Source organism: Nelusetta ayraudi, unplaced genomic scaffold (genome assembly GCF_046127955.1).
Source record: "Nelusetta ayraudi isolate G7.1 ecotype Tasmania unplaced genomic scaffold, CSIRO-AGI_Nayr_v1 ptg000004l, whole genome shotgun sequence".
In the NCBI taxonomy this organism is placed as follows: Eukaryota; Metazoa; Chordata; class Actinopteri; order Tetraodontiformes; family Monacanthidae; genus Nelusetta; species Nelusetta ayraudi.
Window position 1 is genome coordinate 12,939,564 of NW_027466054.1, and position 19,555 is coordinate 12,959,118.

The 19,555-nt window shown below is 40.6% G+C and overlaps 2 protein-coding genes across 9 annotated transcripts; both read right to left on the bottom strand.

The window, feature by feature from the left end:
• Nucleotides 1-486: 486 nt before the first annotated feature.
• LOC142894506 (integrin alpha-L) lies at nt 487-15,278 on the bottom strand. Of its 7 annotated transcripts, none has more exons than XM_076035606.1 (34): nt 15,134-15,278; nt 14,828-15,050; nt 13,941-14,046; nt 13,644-13,738; nt 12,720-12,802; nt 12,510-12,624; nt 12,288-12,418; nt 12,069-12,211; nt 11,827-11,977; nt 11,386-11,515; nt 11,224-11,297; nt 10,734-10,851; nt 10,078-10,220; nt 9,661-9,807; nt 9,371-9,568; nt 8,891-9,021; nt 8,297-8,454; nt 8,051-8,217; nt 7,819-7,935; nt 7,385-7,455; nt 7,170-7,311; nt 6,443-6,541; nt 5,916-5,995; nt 5,722-5,796; nt 5,526-5,601; nt 5,132-5,239; nt 5,001-5,042; nt 4,804-4,929; nt 4,616-4,726; nt 4,491-4,526; nt 4,268-4,378; nt 2,134-4,081; nt 1,282-2,036; nt 487-1,188 (listed from the first exon to the last, which is right to left on the bottom strand). In XM_076035606.1, the coding sequence occupies exons 2-32, from the start codon at nt 14,868-14,870 to the stop codon at nt 3,884-3,886; spliced, it is 3,525 nt and encodes a 1,174-aa protein (XP_075891721.1). In that variant the 5' UTR covers nt 14,871-15,050; nt 15,134-15,278; the 3' UTR covers nt 487-1,188; nt 1,282-2,036; nt 2,134-3,883. The 7 variants fall into 7 exon arrangements, with proteins under 7 accessions (XP_075891721.1, XP_075891718.1, XP_075891717.1 ...); XM_076035603.1 differs by lacking the exon at nt 13,941-14,046 and having other exon boundaries at nt 2,134-2,280; nt 2,453-4,081; nt 15,134-15,277; XM_076035602.1 differs by lacking the exon at nt 13,941-14,046 and having other exon boundaries at nt 2,134-2,280; nt 2,358-4,081; nt 15,134-15,277.
• Nucleotides 15,279-15,756: 478 nt separating this feature from the next.
• On the bottom strand, nt 15,757-19,306 carry LOC142894825 (nicotinate-nucleotide pyrophosphorylase [carboxylating]-like). 2 transcript variants are annotated; one of them, XM_076035635.1, is made up of 5 exons: nt 18,567-19,306; nt 17,624-17,883; nt 17,221-17,531; nt 16,428-16,559; nt 15,757-16,291 (listed from the first exon to the last, which is right to left on the bottom strand). In XM_076035635.1, exons 2-5 carry the CDS (start codon nt 17,874-17,876, stop codon nt 16,082-16,084), a joined length of 906 nt encoding a protein of 301 aa, XP_075891750.1. In that variant the 5' UTR covers nt 17,877-17,883; nt 18,567-19,306; the 3' UTR covers nt 15,757-16,081. The 2 variants fall into 2 exon arrangements, with proteins under 2 accessions (XP_075891750.1, XP_075891741.1); XM_076035626.1 differs by lacking the exon at nt 18,567-19,306 and having other exon boundaries at nt 17,624-18,112.
• Between the last annotated feature and the right edge of the window lie 249 nt (nt 19,307-19,555).

A 19,555-nucleotide genomic window follows, 5' to 3' on the forward strand; every position in this document is an offset into this window, starting at 1 on the left:
CAAACAAATTCAGATGCACTTTTTTATTTTCATTTTTTATTATCACATACCTTGTCCGTGTCCTTGTCAAAGGTATGGTTTGAAAAAAAAAAAAGCATATCGTTAGCTCAATAGTATAGTTACCTAAATCATATTTGAACGTTTTCTGAAAACAAGAGAAAACACTTTCTTCTTCTTTTTTAGCGTCACATTGGTAAAGGTAGGCAGATATCGCAATTTGGCCAAAAAATGACTTAGGCAATTATTGCTATTCGGCCAAAGATATCCAAGGTGTACACCTAATTTTTCATGTCTTAAAAGATGGGGAAGGGTTTCTGGCTTCATGTCTGCTTGGTGCTTGTTTGCTAACTGTTTAATAACTGAGAAAAGATCACAACTTAGAAATTGTGGAACAGGCAAGTAAGGCTTTTTGGACTCTTGACTCAAGCAGACACAGATGTAGTGAGAGGTGGTGGCACTTTAAAACATGTATGGTGAATAACTTACAAGCATGTAGACCTCCCGCTGGATGCAGGTGAATTTGTTCCTTAGTACCAAGGTAGAGGTGAAGTTCCTGGTAATTGTTCTTTAGAATCCTTGACTTGTCTCATTTTGCAGATCAATGGCAAGTAATTTATATTAATTAAGTCAGAATCACAAATCTCATGACCAGGGGTGTGTTGATGATGGCCAAACTCAAATGTTATGATTAGACAAACGGGTTATTTTAAAAGCTCTTTTATTATGCTCCTTTTCATTCTGGTCTTTGGTGGATAGGTGTTATTTAAGGAATAGTCCTCGAAAATCTGTAGTGCAGTGTTTTGCAGAAAACGCCGCATGTTCACAGCTTCCTGCAAATATGTGTGCTTTGTAATTGGAAGGGAACTGTAACATAAATGACATCCCTGTCTCTCTTACATCACTCTCACAGAAGCAAAGTTGGCGAAAGAAGTAAAGGGTGGTTAAAAGTTAATTTTGCATAAAGGGACCTCTACATTTTAAATTTTTAACAATACGTTCCACTAAAAATTAGGTGAAGTTTTACTGTCATCCACTGTCATGCTCATCCAATACTTACTTGGGCTGCTGTTTTCGGTCTCTTGAATTGTAAAGCAGACCCTTAATTCAGACGTTAGCAGATCTCCATCTGTGTTGATCAACATGAGTTGAGACGACATGTGCGCTTCGACATTCACTACTGGCCTGGAGCTGAAATACATAATTTCCGTTAACTGAGCCACAGCCATGTGATGGAAAGTACATTTGATGGATTTAGTTTTTGGACCAACAATACTACACTACCGTAGGACAATAGTGGAGAATTCTGATCTGACCACAATTTCTGAGAGTTTATTCTCTTCTTTGTTCCCATCAATGTCCTGTCCAAAAAACCTCAGGTCAGGGTGTATTTGTTGCGCCATGATTCTCTGGAAGGTCACAGAAACGTTGATTGAAGCAGTGCATAGTGAGTTTAAATGAAAGATAAATATTTGGCTACTGAGAGAGCTGGCAGCACTCTCAAAAATATCCCAAATCTGCTTCACTGTGAGACATCCCGGCAACAGCCAATGAAAATGTTAGTAACCATTTCATGCTTTGTTTGTACGCCCAAGTCAGGTTTGATTAAGTGAGAATGTGTGAGGTCACACGTCTGTGAATCTCCACTGGTCGGTAATTCCTCCAACAAATGGTGCATTGATTGATTGGATTCTGCCTTCAAAAAGAATGGTTGACACATTGCTTGCTTTCCAACATGTTTACACACCACTCAAGACTCCACTGGTGATTTAGCGTGTGATCATCAGTATACAAGAGCAGCGTGATCTTCATCCAGAGAGACTTTCCTTTTTCAGTCTCACCTGGCTGAAAGTGCTATGTATCCCACTCTGTTTGTCTCCCAGGTAGATGTAGACGGCCCCCCTACTGTCATCCTCTAGAGGGGCTCCAACAGCAATGTCTCTGAGGCCGTCGCCATTCAGATCTGCTAGAGGGGATATCGAGGTGCCAAACCGGCCCATTGACGTAGGAGTGACAGCCTGCACAATGTCAAGCTCGACCTGTACAAGTGAAAGCAGGAAGGGAAACCATTGCAGGGTTATGTCTTTGTGACCTTGTTGAAGCTTTGCTCACTCTGGTTCTGACCGTGGCTTTTACCTTGTCAGTCAGCGTGTAGACGTAGACCTTCCCATCTCCGTCGCGTTGAGGCTGGTAGAACAATGGAGCTCCAACCAGCAGGAAGTCGATGTCACCGTTTGTGTCGATGTCTAATGAGCACAGCTCCGCACAAAAATAGGAACCAGCCTAAAAAGTGTCAAGGATTTCAAAATAAAGAAATAATTGAAAAATGACACCAACTTCAACAGAGTGTGTCTATCGACCAGGTAGCAAGCTGTGTGTGGGAGTAAATTCTTCTCTCCTGGCCTCCTCTACCAGCTTTTTCGTGGCCTTTCACAGATTTGCACCAACTTAGTACCTCCAGGGGGAAAACCCTTGATTTCCATACAGGCTTTAGGCACTCCCCTGCCAAGTACTTGATGTTCTTCCTGTAGTGGACTGTCACTATGTCGTCTTCCGAGAGCATGGTAAGCTCAACGAGGAGGACATCTTTTTGTTGGTTGGAGGAAGGAAAAAAAAATAGGAGCGCTTTTTTTAATTAAAAAAATAAAAAGGTTTCAGTAATTGGAGACTGAAATATCATATGGTTTTCCACGGATCTTTCTGTTATAAATCACTACATATAGAGTGCTTTTGATAATCTTGATAAAAATGTTAACTTTCTAATGCTGTAATTTTGCCCAAATAACAGCATTTCTTCAAAAAAAAAAAACACATTAGTGTGAATCATAATGCAGAATCCAAGAACATCAAACGGATTGTCCGTTATGCCACGCCACACAAAAATATAGGCTGATTTTCTATTTCACAACTTTTTAAGGACATACGAACATACAGACAGATAAGACACAGACAAATGAACAATTGTCAACCAAAACTTTGATGAAATGTGTATTTTATTTTGCAACATACAAAAGTTATTTGCATGTGTGAAAGCATTCAAAATACCTCAGAAAATGAAAAAAATAAAATATGATGAAATATATTATGAAATATAATATCTATGATTTTATATTCTTTTTATAGCTTTAAGTAAGCCCCTACTTTTGTGTGAGGAGTGCCAATATTGCGAGAGCCAAATAAACATTATCCCCTCTCTATGCCCCAAAAGAATCATTTAAAATCAAAATAGTGAGTGAACAAATTTGAAAATTATAGATTGAAACACAAGAAAATACACAGATATACAAGGACTTATTTGATTGTTTTCAGACTGATGATTGATTTAAATGGTGGCAAGTATCAAACGTGCATGCAACATGAACAAAATGGCATGTTTTAAAACTTGTTTAATGTGTTTGTGATAACACTTGATGTTCCTCTGCTTACAAAAGATTAATAGAATTAAATTGGGACAAAATCCATCCATCCATCCATCCATCCATTTTCAATACCCGCGTGTTCCTGAACTCAGTCTGCTGGAGCCTATTCCAGCTGTCATAGGGCGAAACTGGGACAAAATGCAATATTAATTTCAAGAGCTTCACACTTATACATGGTCTACTTTTCACCAGTACAATTCTCGGATAAAGTGAGGATTCGTTTAGCAAAGTTTTGTGCAATATTTGATGACAGACCATGTTTACATCTTTAATACAAACCAGAAATTACAACTGCAGTACCATGTTACAGTTCGGCTGGATTTCCACCACATGGGTTGAGTGACTCAATTCTATTTTTTTCCCTTTAAAGTTTCACAGATCTGAACTGTAACAAGACCATGTAAACAGTAAACTGACTCAGGTTCAGGCAGCCTCACCGTAGCTGCTGACACTGGAGGACTTGTACTTCAGTCCAGTTCCAGCTTTAAGTCTGTGGGCGTGTCATTCCCGTTTGCCTCATCAACATTGAGAAGTGCTGTGACCTCTTCAGATTTACTCTCAGTCTCTTTGGATTGCTTGCCGTCAGACTCGAGAGGGGCGGCCTGGGCAGCAGTTTCAGCAGTTTCTTCCATGTTATCAAATTTTCTCCTCTTAAAACAGCCCAGCTGGTGACAAAAACAGAAGAAATTGGGTTTTTTTTTAATCACATTTTAGAGCTGAAAGGAATCAACAATTTGTTTGGGTTTCTTTCGTATTTTTGCTATTATTCAGTCAGCTACTTCACAAAGAAGAGCACTTCATTTTTGAATTGTGTTTCACAAACACAAAAATCCATGTGAAATGAACCTCACCTTCAACATTATGATTGTCAATATCACTAGAAGCAGGAATCCCAGTCCAGCTCCTGTAGCCTTGATAGTCAGTTCATGAGGCAATATAATGAACTCGACCCGAATCTCATGCTGTGAAGCAGCAAAAGTGAAAAACTTTGCTTTGGCAATGCTGTTGTGAATGAGGAACTGAAATAGACTGTGACAGAATGAAGAAACGCAAGATGCTACAAGCAGATCTTACCCATTTTGACACTTCACTGTTGACACTCAAATCCCCCTGTGTGAGATAATTTTCATTCTTCTATTAATAGACAAGAATTTGTGATGAAGATGAAAAAGTTTTGCTGTTGTCTAACGTCAACACACCTGTTTGCGAGAATCCAGCACGTACTTTTGTTTGTCATAATAAACGTGCATTAAACTTTTAAACTGAACGGTGCCACTGTCGCCTGTAAATCTTTTAAAAAAATCCACGTTCTGCAAAAGGGGGAACATCTCAGTTACTGATACATTAATGGAGTCTTAGTGAATGCTGTGTTAACATTGCTACTTGCCTCTGCGAGATCTTTGAGATCCTTAAAGTGCATGTCTCCTGACAGCTCGATCTCGGTGGTCGACTCTTTTTCCAGGACAAAGGTGTCGCACGTGATGGATGTACAGCTTTTCTCCTGTGTGCAGAACTTTAAGACAGAGCGCTACAGTTTCAGCAAAAGCTTAGGCAAGGGCTTCTCATTGCAAATGTTGTACCTACCTCAGAATCCACCTTGGCCTCTTTCTTACATTGAGTTTTGTTCTTTTGAAAAAAGGAAAGACCACTATCATTGCCTGGAATACTTTAGGCCGCATCAAGTGCAAACGGTTTGGTGGCAAACGCCATCTTACCTGTGCTACTGTGACGCCATAGTTGATCATTTCAAAGCTGTGTTCGAGTTGAGTTGGGATGGTCAGGCTCACGTTGACGGGGAACTCTTTAAAACCTAGATTGTCGATCTGTTCAAGGAGAAAGAGGAAGTAACTCCATCTAGTTTGTTCTGCAGGAGGTCTAAACATTTTGATTTAACTGACTATGGCCAAAAAATATTTGAAAACATTAGCAAGCATTGTGTAGTATGATAGGAAGCCAAACATTTCTGCTTAACATCTTAAAATAATCCATCATTGTAAATAGCGTGATAAAATGGTAACCATAAAGTGGATCCCAGGAATATGCTAACTATCTTTCAGTGTCCTAATAGTTAGTTTAGCTTGTGACTTGTGACATAATTCACAGCCTCACCACATATTTGATGGCAATCTTCTTTGGCTCAGGATACTCTGTTGTCAAGTTGACATAAGTTACCGTGTCCTCTCTCCTGGAAAGATGACAGCATGGTCACAGACAATCACTACCAATTAAATACCACAGATACAGTTGTTTTTTTATTTTTATTTTTATTTTTAAAACATAATATTTGTGTCACCAGTCTACTTACATTGATACAGCCATCTTAATCTGAAATTGTACAGGAATAATTTTTGTCTGGGTCCCACTGGAGTTTGAGTTCTCACTGAGGTTGTAAAATTGGGGGCGAAAAAACAGTAATTGATCAGTAACGACCAAGTGTGCTTTAATCACATATGAAAACCTTTATTTTTCTCTTTTGTATGAATTACACAAAATGAATACCTTGTTCCATGCACAGTTATGGAAACGCTGTCATTCCAATTCTTTTGAGCCTGGATGTAGAAGGAGGCCAAAAATGTTGCCTTCACAGATGACAAAACAAACGTGAGACGTTTACTTCAGAGAAGATCTATGTATCCATGTATCCATGTATCTATGTATCTATCTATCTGTTTGTCTGTCTATCTATCTATCTATCTATCTATCTATCTATCTATCTATCTGTCCATCTGTCCATCTGTAAGAACAACTATTTTCTTTCGGGCAATAATAATGAGGAACTTCTCATGAATCAAACAGACACAAGTCACGGCATGGAACCAAGAAATAAAGCACCTTAAACCTGCTCATGTAACCAGCAGCAAGAAAACAGTCCGTGTCATACTTTTTACTAATATATTACTGTGTGTCATATTAATTATCTGGATGTGACCAGATATGGTTGCTGGCTCTATAGAGGGTTATAGAAACTGCTCTTATTGTAAATGCCAGAGTGTTCTTGAATTAAATGAAGGTGCGTTGTGACTCACAACTGATTTGCTGCGATACACCGGAAGGCTGACTCCACAAGTTGTTTTGTCCAGGACTCCTTCCACATCGTCACATCTGTGAAGTGCTGATCTGGTCGCCTGTTTTCAAACATATTGACACTGTTTCATTTACAAACTGTCGCTTTCATTTCAACTTGTGCTTTTCTCCCTCTCCCTCTTCCAATTTTAACCACTTACATTGATATGAGTTGGTCATTTAACGTGCCTGGTTTTAGCTGTTCTCCAAACGTAATATTACATAAAATAACATTTATTTCTAAGCAAGGTGGAGTGTAATGATGATGAGTGCATCACACTTGGTGTTAGTGTGTTATTAGCTGGAGAGTGAGTCAGTGTGAGCATGGACGGAACCACACAGTTTCCCTTTAAAATATACTGAACTAAAATGGTGTCCTTTAGATAATGTTGCCTTGTCCAAGTAAACTACAATGTGATTAGTCACAAACAGCGGCTGTTCCATCAGTGCTGGAGGACAAGATTCACATGGAAAGAACGACTCTGAGGGCTTTTTGCCTCAATCGTCAGTGGTTTTTACCAAAGTTCTCAGGTTAATTTACATCCACATACGGTTCAGTTCTACACTTAGACTAATGCAAGCGGCTAAGACTGAGCAATGTTCTAAAAGATTTGAGTGTTTGATGTTTTGTTGGCACCAGAGTCCAGTGGTGTTGATGTAGAGTGAGGAAGTAGTTGAATCTTTAGTCACCCGTATCAGAGTCATCTGAGAGAACGACAGGCTCTGAGGATAGTGCATTGAGAGGTTGGTGTTGTACGAGTCATCGCCATGATTGGACAGCGTAATGTTGATGTTGAAGTAACTTTCCTCTGCCACCAATAGTGTTGCAGTCCTGAGTGGGAGAAATAAAACAGTACTTCTACGATTTCTTCTGATCATTTCAAGTGAATACCAGATGTACATACGTGAAGTTGAAGTTCACATCAAGTTCAGCTATACAGGTGTCGTTTTGCCGGCACACTTTTTGAAAGGGGACCTGTAAAGAACAGTTAGTTAAACATACAACAAAGCAAACAGCAACAATCAAGACAGCCTGTTTACTTTCACTTAAACTGAGCCAAGACTGAACCGAGTCATTCATGGATTGGTTCCCGAAGAATCATTAGACTCAGTAGGATTTCTCAACAATGTGAAGGCAAAAAAGCTGCCAGGACCAAGTCGCTGTTCTGTTAATATGTCTTAATTTCATCTCTTTTGTTATACCTATACGCCTACCCACCACTTACCTGTGTTATGCCTTTGTATAGTTTACTCAAATTGAAAGGTTTGAGAAACTATAATTTATAAGTTTCCTAAATGTTTCCACAACTTATTGTACATTTGTCAGCACTATACATACCTCAATAACAGCCAGCCGGTTGCTGTCCACATTGAGGACTGCAGCTGCGTCCTCACTGTTTTCTTGAGAAAAGTGTAATTCAATCTTGACGGATGATCGAGTGTCTCTTACACATTTCTGTAAACAAACACAGGAGAGTCGTCTGCATACTGTTGCAGCTTTTAACTGCAACACAGTCACCCTGCATTCCATCATCTATCTATCTATCTATCTATCTATCTAATCGTCTTACTGGCATGTAGATGGAGAAGTTGAGGCAGGTGTCTTTTTGTGCACTGAGCAGCTGGTAGGTAGTCATAGTTCTGGCTTTTCTGTTGCTGTTTCCGAAGAACCCGCGGTTTGTTTGCCTTTTTGGATCCACATTAAATGTACACGATATGTTTGGTCCATGAACAAGGCCTGCAGCAGATTAACAAAACCATTTTAGTGGGATATGGCACTGGGATATGGGAGTCAAAACACCGAGTCGTGGTCTAACCTGTCTTGCTGCTTGTCATTTCTCTCATTTGAAAACAAGCTGTCAGGGTCACCATTGGTAGATTTAAGTCTGTGCCAACAGAACAGTCGATATTCTCAGTGCTTATCTCGTGTGGTTGAAATGTGAGACGAGCGCTGACATCGACGACAGGTCTGGACCTGAAACACATTCAGCAAATGAAGCAGATATTTAAACTTGGCGCTTGATGAGCTCTCTCTACCTCTCTCAGCGGGATTATTGTTTTATACTTGCAGGTTATGTCAACCTTTTTGCCTACCACTGCTGCTTCCACGTAGGTCAAATCAGCAAATGGCTATTTTTTATTTTTTACTTTTATATATATATTTTTATTTACTTATCGTAGTGGTGGGCTGTCAGGGCCTACAAGGCCTTCCCTGCTGGCCTAACCATACTTAGAAAAAGTACATTTTCCCGTAAATATGATAATAGTTACTCTCCATAGTCTGTTCTTTTCACGTTGTATAATATTCACTTGAATACGTTGCTTCCATTGTCATATATTACGGTAGATCTTCTCTGAAATAATTTTTTTTACATGTACTTAAATGGTTACATTGATGTTGCCATCCTTACCTCAAGACAATGACTTTGCCCTGTGATCCAACCACTATATCGGGGAGTCCGTCCATTCCAAGGTCTGTTTCGCCATCAATGGCCTGTCCAAAGTACCTCAACTCAGGCTCAACTTTCTCTCCCAGGATTTTCTGAAATAACAGAGACTTGTCAACTGTGGCTTTTTGAGACATTCAAATATCACTTATTTATTTGTTATTGGAGATAATACACAGTGACTTTGGAATGATAAAAAAAAGAAGCTTAACCACAACCACAACCTGGCAATTCCATTTCATTTCGATAGGATTCCAGGGGTTTACTTGAAGACTAAGTTAAGAAATTAATCTTCAAGTACTACGGTACTATGGTGTGGCCAAGAACGTTCACAGACATATTGTAGCTGTTTGCAGCTCAAACCACAGGCACGACAGAAAGCTGTGACTTTTTCTACACTGCACCAAACCTTGAAACGGGGGACCAGGCCACAGAAAGTCTCACCTGGCTGAAAGTGCTACGTATCCCACTCTGTTTATCCCCCAGGTAGATGTAGACAGCCCCCCTGCTGTCGTCCTCTAGAGGCGCTCCAACAGCAACATCTCTGAGGCCATCGCCATTCAGATCTGCTAGAGGGGATATTGTGGTGCCAAATCGACTCATTGATGCAGCAGAGACATTCTGCACGCTGGAGACCTCGACCTGTCCAAGTTAGAGCCGGTGGGAAAATGGGTGCACAGTTATATACTTGTGATCACATTGAAGCTTTGCTCTCACTGAGGCTGCGGCTTTACCTTGGCAGTCAGCGTGTAGACGTAGAGCTTCCCTTCTATGTCGTGTTGAGGCTGATAAAACAGTGGTGCTCCAACCAGAAGGAAGTCGGTGTTGCCATCTGAGTTGACATCTAACGAGCACAGCTCAGCACCAAAATAGGAACCGATCTAAAACCCCAAAATTGTGGTAATTCCGTTAAAAAAGGAAATGTGCATGTGAACTAAGGTTGTTGTCTCAGTTGTGTTTCTACCATCAGTGACATGAAGACACAACTTGTGTCTTCATGTCACAAGTTTGTCACCATTTTCTATAGAGTGTTAAATGAAGGGTATGAGTGAAGACCACAATCAGGGGCCGTGCAGGTCAACAGTTGCGCACGAGTGAGTTCAGAGGGCGTCTTTTCAAGGGGGAACTTCATTAGCATCAACAGGCCGTACCTGCTCTCCATCAATCCTCCTCATCGGCTTCCAGTCTTTGCCATCATTCATGAAAAGCACAACCTGTCCTTTGTAGTTAGACCTTGGTGCACCCGCAATATAGAAAGTCACATTATTAATCTCTCCAACAGCTGTCGAATATCCTGAAACAAAAAGATATGACATCATATGTTAAATACCACCATAAAAACATTTACCTTTTTGAATGACTTCTGAACTTTACTGAAAGTTCTTGTTACAGAGCTTGGAGGAATGCTATAAATTTCTGTAGCAGCGCTGTTTCTGTCCAGCAGTGCAATAATCTCAAAATTCTAGTGACTTTACCTCTAGAACTAAAGAGATCTCATTGATCTCACAACAGCTATTTGAAATATCCCATCTTGCAGGTAAGCACTGCAAATTTCCAATTTATTTATTTTATGTGGGTAGGGTAGGGCGGTCCTGAACATTTAATACCTGACTGAAAACCTGGCCAAATAACTATGCTTTAAAGCTTCTTTAAGATAGTTGCATTTAGTGAATATTCTCTTATTTTAAAGACCTAAAAATCAGAGAAGCCTAATCGACAAAAGGCTCATTTTAGATTGCACTGCCACAAGTTATCGTTCAAATTGTGGGATGAGTAAGATAGAAATAGGCAACTTTTGGTTTCATACCAAGATAGGAGTCCATTCCCATATCAGGATCTTCAATTTGGGTTATCTTTCCATTTTTATACTCCATGAGTGTGCCACTCCAGCCGTTAGATCCAACTGCACCCAAAATTAAAGCATCCTGAAGGCAGAGATGTGTTTATTTAGTCATAATGTGTAAAAAAAAGAAAGAAAAAAAAAAGAAAGAAGAAAGTGCATTCATTTAGAATGAAGTAATCTGTATCATCTGAATGTAATGTTTAATCTAAAACTTTTGACACATTTGCAGTAATAGGCAAACCTTAAATTTTCAATATAATTTCCTAATTTCTAAAAACAGACACATAAAATCCCTGGATTGTCTAGCAGCAGGCTGTAATACTGCCCACAACTGTGAATCAGTTCATTGCATTTAAGCAGAAAATCTGGAGAATTTATGAATTTTTTTTTGATCTGATTACCTTGAGACATAGGCAGACAGACAGGCACACCAAGAGACGAATTACGGACTGACCTTGTGGAAGACTGTGCTGAATCCACTCTGTGACATTTCATTTTTCAAGTCACCTGCCCGTTTATGAGTAGAGCCTAAATTGAAAAACATTATGATGTTGTTTTAAACAAGAGAAATACAGTTTTAAAACTTAGTAAAACAAACCAAACTAATTCAGTTCACCTTCTATTTTGAATATCCTTGTTTGAAAATTGTCCAGTATTTGTGGTAGACCTGCATAATCCTCTATTTTGAAGGCACTGCTTTCGTCAGATACAATGGTTTTGAATTTGGAGAGATCAGCATCTTTGACCTGAAACCAGAATGCAACTTAAATCACGAGATACTGTATAGATTCATTGGAATTTTAGGCACAGCATTTGGCTCCGTTATTTGATGTTACTGCTGCAAGTACATGATCTAACTGACTAACAATGTGCCAACACAAAATTATTCCTGTTGTTGAGAAGCTCTTTTAGTTGCACTAATCTGCAGATACAGTACAGTCCAAGAACGGATCTCGCATGTGTATTACATGCAATTGCCAAGACAATACATTAGGTAATTAACCAAACTTTCTTACTTGGACAAATGAGAAAGAACTGAAGAAACATCACAACCTACCCCGATGACAAAACGAATTATGTTCATTTTGTCATAGCTTTGAGTAATATTATTTCTGTCCCTGTCGCTGGGATCTCCATCTGTGATCAGCACAAGAACTTTAGTTGCATCTTGAGAAGCCCCTGCTTTGGGGTTTTGTAAAATGTATTCCCTGAAAAAGGGAACAAAAATATGGGAATGAAACTTAGTTGGGCATTTGTTATTTTTCATGTTATATTGTTCTATAATGAGGATAAACTTACAGCACAAATGTAAGTGCTTTATATGTGTTTGTAAGGCCATACATATGGCGCTCCTTCTTGAGTAAATGGTCATAATTCCCAGCTGTGTAGTCATTAAAATCAAAAACTGTCTTGTAATCGGTGGAGAACTGAACTGCTGCAAACTGACAAAAAATAAAAAAGCAGATTTTGTAACAACATTCAAATGCAGCCCTAAAATACTTGCAGTAGTTCACCAACCTTGATGGATGAACCACTGAGGTTTGTCATGATCTCTTTTATGAAATGTTTGTTTTTTTCAAACTCATCCTCAGTCATACTTCTTGACCCATCAAACAGAAAGACCAGGTTTACCGTCTTCTTTGTGCATTCTAGACAACGATACATAATTCACAAATGAGAAGTGTGTGACGTTGTAGACTCAGTGGTGGTAGTCAACATCTACCCCATAATGTTCTTTACCTTGAAATGCCACTGGCATAGAGGAGATGTCTTTGAGGTCATGTGACATGGTGTAAAGTACACTGTTTAGGTAGGAGCTCTCATAACATTCGTGGACCAAACTTGGGCTGGAAACCTTTAAAATGGGATTAAGTTGAATTAATTTTGTCCCCAAAGTTTGTGAGTCTGTTTTGTGTGGTTGTACTTTTTGAGGGTTTGTCGTCTTCTTACGGTAAATTGGGAATGCACAGAGTCTTTAGCCAGTGACAGGCCAAGGTGCTTGATGGGTATAGATGAGGTTTTGATGGTAATTTCTGCAGGAACAGAAGGAAATAAAACTTAATTGCTAGTTAAAGGGGCAATAAGCATTTGTTCCACCGTTAGCAAGCACAGTTGGGCACAGCATGTTTCCCAAAACAAAGATTCTTTGGAGTCCCGCCTCCTTGCATTCCCCTCATACCCATCACTTCATCCTTTCCCCTTCCTCTATGCAAATCAACAAACGCCCACTGAGTGAGAAAGGGAAATGTCAAGTGATAACGTTCGTATCTGATGCCGCAAGCGATCAAATGTCGAGTGAATGAGCTGGACTTGCAGGATTTAACCCCCAAATCCGGGGGATCGCGTTCAGTGATCAGAACTCACTTGGTTTTATTTATCCAAAGTCAGTTAAAATGAAACAAATTAAAACCAGTTACGTCCTTGGGAATGAGACATGGAAACAGAGTTCTGGTAAGAGAAGGTGAACCTCCAGATTTAGGGTAATATCCAACAAGTTTAGCTAACCTTAGCATGTCCGCTCACACGCTTCATTTGAGGCACGTTTGATGTTATTTACGTGTTATTCTGAAGTTGTGGCACTTTTGCCTACCGCGGAGGAAGTTGCCTCTCATTATTTATATTATTGGGAGGCACCTGCTCTGATAGGCAGGAGCAGACAGAGATTAATATGCACATACGGCCGGTCCGGTTTCGTAAAGAAGAGGATAGAAAGGGCTCGACGTCAACAGGCAGCATCACATCACATTCCATTTTTTTTTAAATTACCTTTTCTTTGCCTCTTTAAAAACATGATATTATATATGTGTATACTTATATTGTCTTAAAATTCGTACACATTTACACAATAGTGGCTTTAGAAAACACAAAAAATACCTTTTGGGCTGAAACAAGGTTCCATGCTATTGGGCGAGGCAGGTGTGCATACAGATCCAGAGCCATTGTTCTGCAAGGGTGCAGTGATGATTACCCTGATGATGAATGTGACAACAGCCATGAGAATGACATTTTGTTGTCAAACTGACAAGTGATAAAACTGACAGCAGCAGCATAAAACAAGGTCAGATCATTTGTGCAGCTGTGTGACTATTAAAGTCACACACAAGCGGAAGCCTGCAAATGCATGCAGAACTGTTTTCTCATCACCAGAGACAGCTGAAAATTCAGACTCACCCCTTTTTGGTCTGAAGCACTTTGTAGCCAAAAAAAGCATCTTTTGCGCCAGCATACACGTCCGTATGGCTCAAATCAAGGTTGAAAGCAAAGGACAAACTAACAGCTGCATACAGAAAGAATAATATGAAATAATGTACCATGATAATCACGTTTAGTAAGTAACTGTGTCAGGGAGTGTACTGTGTAATAATGTGACGCTTGAGAGACACATGAGGCAGAATTAATCAGGAAGACAGGTGTGTGCGTGTGACCGATCTTTTCAAAATGATGCAGTTGCTGATACATCTGATCTTAATGAATATGCAGACAATGTGTGAAGTCACTGAGGGACCTTAAATGATGTCTTTATTTTAATTTCTTTGATACGAATAAAATATTAATAATGATATTGACAATAATGTTTAAGCCTTGCTTTCAAGTCCCAACATATCTTGGAGGCCTTCATTTTATGATTTTAGGCAAATAAAAAAAACTCACTTCCACTAATAATTTAAGGCCATTTTAGTTTCCCATTCCTGACACTGCTTACTTTACTTAGTTTAAATATTATTTAACAAGTACAGTCGATTGGACACGCCCGGAATGTCTGCTGCGCCCCCAGTCACTTTCACTGTACATCTTCCTTAAATGTCGTCACACAAAAGGCAGCAAAAACAAGTAAATAAAAATAAACAAAAAACAAACCAAAAAACAGAAAACCAAAACTAACTCGCTGCTTTTTAAATCCAAAGGAGTGGCAAACTCTTATTGGATCAGCAATTCAGCTTTGTCCCGCGCTAATACAAACGCCTTTCCCAAACCTGAAGTAATGTGCACAAATATTTTTTCTCTTTCTGGTCCTTCCTAAACTTCCCGAAAGCATGTAGGAAAAATTTATTGCTTACCAACGGCCACCGTGTAGGTGAAAAGGACGGTACAACGCGGCATCACGCTTCACACTGAACACCAGTCGTGTCTGCCAAAGCAAAGATGATTGGCTTCCGCACATCTCAAACCAGACTTTCCGTTTCCAGGGGGTTGTGACACTCTGAACCGTCAAAATGTGCCTCTTTTCGAAGTGTTTCCCCTTTTTATATGGCACAAACCAACACTTTGGTGCATATTTGACTAAAGTAAGGAGAGAAAAAAATCTGTCGCAGGTTGTAGATAAATTATGATACAGAGGAAGTGGTGGAAGTTGGAACACTTACCAGCCCCCACTCTTCTATGAGAAAATTTAACGGTCGGGTGAAAGCAGAGGGTTGTTGATGTGAAAATGAAAAAGAACAACATGAGGAACTTAAAGTCCTATCACTTTAGCTTTGTTAAGGTGGGGTCAATTGCTACTTCCCTTTTTGTGTTGTTTCAAGTGGAATCCAAGAAACAGTAAACCCGCTTCTTCACTGTGTCCCACAGCTGAAACATTTTTTAAACTGTGAAAATATTTTGAATGACACCCGTAGAGGAAAGGTTCACACCTTAAACTAATCCTGTCGATTCCAGCTTGTATACAGTTGCTGTTTTATAGGTTTGCTGAATGTTGCACTTAATGCAACTTTAAAGACCCCTGTGTGTTTTCTTATGTCCGCAGGAGCCCTGAAAATAATAAAAATCACATAATCAATTTTTGTTTTCCTGAAATTGGCCTTTATGCTTGTGCCCCATACACAACACACAAGGCACTCAACCTTTTTGCACATCAGTAATTACCTCCCTTGTTTTTTGTCCCCCACCAAACATTTAACACTTGAATAATTTATTTAAAGGTCACCTATTACACTAATTTTCGGGCTTTTGTATTTGATATCTGGCCCCTCCAGAGCAGCAACACAAATAGTCAATAGTAAAATACTTTATTTTCCGAGTTAACTAATTGTTGACCTGTAAAGATGTGTCTCTGGTACCTTTACCACAACGTGAACCAATAGTGCGATCGTGGTGTGAACTTCCCTTATTTCTGTACAGTCCTATTACTGGAACAAACAAAGACGCAGATGCTACGGCAGATGACTGGCAATGTAATCCAAATTTTAGAACATTTTCAATTGCAGACTTTTTTGTAATACCTGTGTGTATGAAACCATTTTCAAGCTCACACTGTCGGCTTCAAATAAAAGAGGAATGGAAACAGCAGCATCAGTTTCTACTGGTGTTGTTTGTCACTCCTGGCGTATTGAGTCAGCAACAGGCTTTTGAACCTTGAGAGAAAAATCGACAACTGGGCAGCCCTGAGTGATGCAACCAAGAGAAATAATGTCCACATGCGGGGAGAAATACATTGGTAGGTTCTCAGTTGTCACTCCTCCACTGGCCTCTATCTGCAGTGATGGGAACTCCCGCTTCAGCGCTCCAGCTGCAACGTGCAGATCCTGTTTCAGAAATCAGATACGGGGGGGGGCAGTGTTACCTGGTGCAGGGAAACAATATTAAAAGAGAAAGCATGCAATGTATCGAGAGAAGAAAAAAAAACTCTTAAACTTAAAGCCGCCTCGGTATATAATCAACCTGAGGGTCAAAGTTGTCCAGCATAACAATGTCTGCTCCCGCGCGAGCCGCCTCTCTCCCCTCCTCTGCAGAGCGGCACTCCACCTCAATCTTACTGCTGAAGCCAGACACACTGCGAGCCTTTTTAACAGCCTGAAGAACAAAGAGTTTATGGTCATCAACACATTGTGAGGGATGATTTCATCAACTGTTCCCAGAATTATACAACAGAATATTCATATTTATTATACTTGTACTTTTTACACTGTGCTTAGGCTAAGGACAGTCTGCTAATCCAGGCACGCGCAAACTATGGCTCGGGGGCCAAATATGGCCTTTTAAGCTTTTTAATCTGGCCTGCCAAACGTGAAACTATGAATAAACCTCACTGATGTTTTAAATTCTGGCATTTCCTGCCACAGTGATGATTGATTCACATCTTTATTTCGATCATGTAAATGGTAACTTAAAAAACAGATTGAAAAAATACAAATAAATGAATAAAATGAAACAAAAAATAAAAAACAAACAAAAAAATAACTGCATCTGCGAATTCATAAGTAACTTCAACAAAAAGGACGTCAAAGAGATATTTTGTTGTAACGCATTGTATTTTGTTGTATTTTGTTCATTTTCAACTGACATTCAAGCACCTGTTTTCTACACATCCCATCATATATATATTTCTCCTATGAGGTGAGTCACCGAAACACTCCATCCATCTGCTCCTGCTCCAGCACCCATTGTGGCCCCACAAGTCAAAACGTTTTCCCAGCCCTGGTCTAATATAATCTTAAATCAGTCTGCGGTTCACCTCGGCGATGCTTCCTGACGCCCAGATGTGGTTATCCTTCAGCATCACCATCCCACTCAGGTCCTGCCTGTGCATGGACGCGCCGCCGACCAGCATGGCGTACTTCTCCACCAGGCGGAAGCCCGGCGTGGTCTTGCGTGTGCCGGCCACCTCGCCGCGCCAGCCGGCAGCTGCTGCCACGGCCTGCAGCTGTGCGCAGCGGGTGGCGATCCCCGAGGCCCGGGCCAGGCAGTTCAGGGCGGGCCTCTCGCCCAGGAGGAGGCACCTGGCCGGGCCCCTCACCACAGCGGTCATGGTAACAGCTTGCGGACCTGCGGTGGTGAGATCGGGGCAATGGTTTTGATGCAATTTTGGCGCCCGTGATTAAAATCCAAAATCCAAAAGTTTAAAGCGATCTGACTACCGATCTCCGAACCGTCCTGAAAGATCCAGTCCACTGTGCAGCCCACCTCAGCAAACACTGCTGTAAAGAAGGGTCTCCCGGCCAGGATGCTACGCGGGGTCTTACACAACAGGCGGGCCTCCACTTCCTGTGAGCCCACACACACCCCCGCCAGGTCAAAGTTCGGCGTGTCCTCCTCCAGCCATTCTCTCGCTAGCTGTCTCAGAGCGTGTGGCGGGATGGAGTGTGCGGCAGTGTAGGAAGCAGAAGACATTGTAACACTTGAAGAGGATTTGGAGGGGACAAACACAGAAACGGGTCAATGATAGCAAAACCAATGAAGGTTCTAGACTTTGAAGGAACAACCACGCATCAGTTTTAGCCCCTGAAGCAAATACTAATAAGTGTTTTTGCAAATGGCTGTCAGCCATGGGAGGTGTCAGGGACCTTGGTGATATCAAAAATGGCTCGTTTCCTAAATATATCTGAGCGCACAGTTTATGAAAAGTGAAGCAGTTCTGGGGTGCATGGCGATAATCAGCATCTCATTTGCATCCTGGTCGTGAGCTACACATGAGGTCACAATCTTCTTAGTCCTCACAGGTAGGGTTTGCACCAAACATTTTATATATTATATATTTTATACACGTGTTTAGAAATGTAAATTTGAGTCAAAGAGTTTGACTGAAAGTTGGTCTGTTACACTCAGAATCCAACTGATGAAATCAAATACACAGAACACACATGTTCAAGTCTTCATATATGCTTTATTATTCTAAAGTTTGTTACTAAATGCATGTATCGTAGTTCTATTGATGGAGCAAATACACTGCGAATCACACTACATTGTCAGCTGTGTTATTGTAAGTAAGGACTATGAACACATCCCACACGCACACATGGAGCTGAAAGTGATTGCTTATTTGGAAGAGAAGAGTTAAATGACGATAAAGAGTTCGCTTACGTTCAGAAGAAGCTCTCCCTGCAGTCACAGACTGTTGAGTTACAGAGCTGAGACTACGAGAGCCTCAGTAGAACTGTGTTGTGGAATTTGACCCTGTGTGCACGTTGGAATGTTTACTGGCTACCGAGCGTTTGCGGCCTTGCGTTTACAATTTCAGGGTTTACCGAGTGTGTTTCTGAGTTAAATAGCGTCTGGTGCAAATTAGAGGCATATAGTGAGTAAAAACGGACATCTGCTGTCAACCTGCAAACTGTACACATTAAACGTAGTCTACACTGTTCATATTGTGTATTTGCACTCATTACACCTATCTGCTGCATCTCAGCAACAAGTGTGTATCTCCCTGGACTGGGGATACAAAAGGTTTGACTTTTTTTTTTAAGCAGTTGTGCTCCCAGCACATTTTGGCCAGCAGCAGTGTGCTCATGTGGACAAAATGGTTTCACAGCAACAATGGCCACGGTGAAATGTTCTAAATCCAATCCAAACTGCAGTCATCAAAATCATGGTTGTTTGAGTTTGACATCTGCGTCACCCTTTATCAACAGCAGTTATCTCAGACACACTTTTATTGCAAGGTAGGGAGGGCAGTTCAGAGAGGGCGATGGTACACGTTGCCCCATACATCCTATGGGTTGTTTGGGTTTTTTTTTCCCCCCTAGATTGTGTAAAGTTTTGCAAGCTTCAGATTTTCAATACCCGCGTCTTTGTGGTAGTTAAAACGTTAAATGTAATCACAAAGCGTTTTGATATACAAATTTAGCTCTGGGTCCTTCTTCTATATTTAGTCCCTTAACGTATTGTTAGAGGACACACACACACACACACACACACACACACACACACACACACACACACACACACACACATCAGTTGTTGAAGAAGCAACACAATAACAGGAAGTGTAGCTTCGACCGCACGCCTTGTGTCTTCCTCCGTCCTCTAGGCCCCGCTGTGGAGCTCCGTCGGTGACGTCACGCGTACAAGCC

What these genes read in the sequence shown, in the direction of transcription:
- LOC142894825 (XM_076035635.1), bottom strand. Translation starts at nt 17,876, where the DNA reads ATGTCTTCTGCTTCCTACACTGCCGCACACTCCATCCCGCCACACGCT. An exon ending in TCAGGACGGTTCGGAGATCG is followed by an intron (nt 17,532 to 17,623) that starts GTAGTCAGATCG and finishes TCACCACCGCAG; the next exon opens with GTCCGCAAGCTGTTACCATG. An exon ending in TGGACAACTTTGACCCTCAG is followed by an intron (nt 16,292 to 16,427) that starts GTTGATTATATA and finishes TTTCTGAAACAG; the next exon opens with GATCTGCACGTTGCAGCTGG.
- LOC142894506 (XM_076035603.1), bottom strand. Translation starts at nt 15,215, where the DNA reads ATGTTGTTCTTTTTCATTTTCACATCAACAACCCTCTGCTTTCACCCG. An exon ending in AAAGCACTTACATTTGTGCT is followed by an intron (nt 11,978 to 12,068) that starts GTAAGTTTATCC and finishes TCCCTTTTTCAG; the next exon opens with GGAATACATTTTACAAAACC. An exon ending in TCTACACGCTGACTGCCAAG is followed by an intron (nt 9,569 to 9,660) that starts GTAAAGCCGCAG and finishes TAACTTGGACAG; the next exon opens with GTCGAGGTCTCCAGCGTGCA.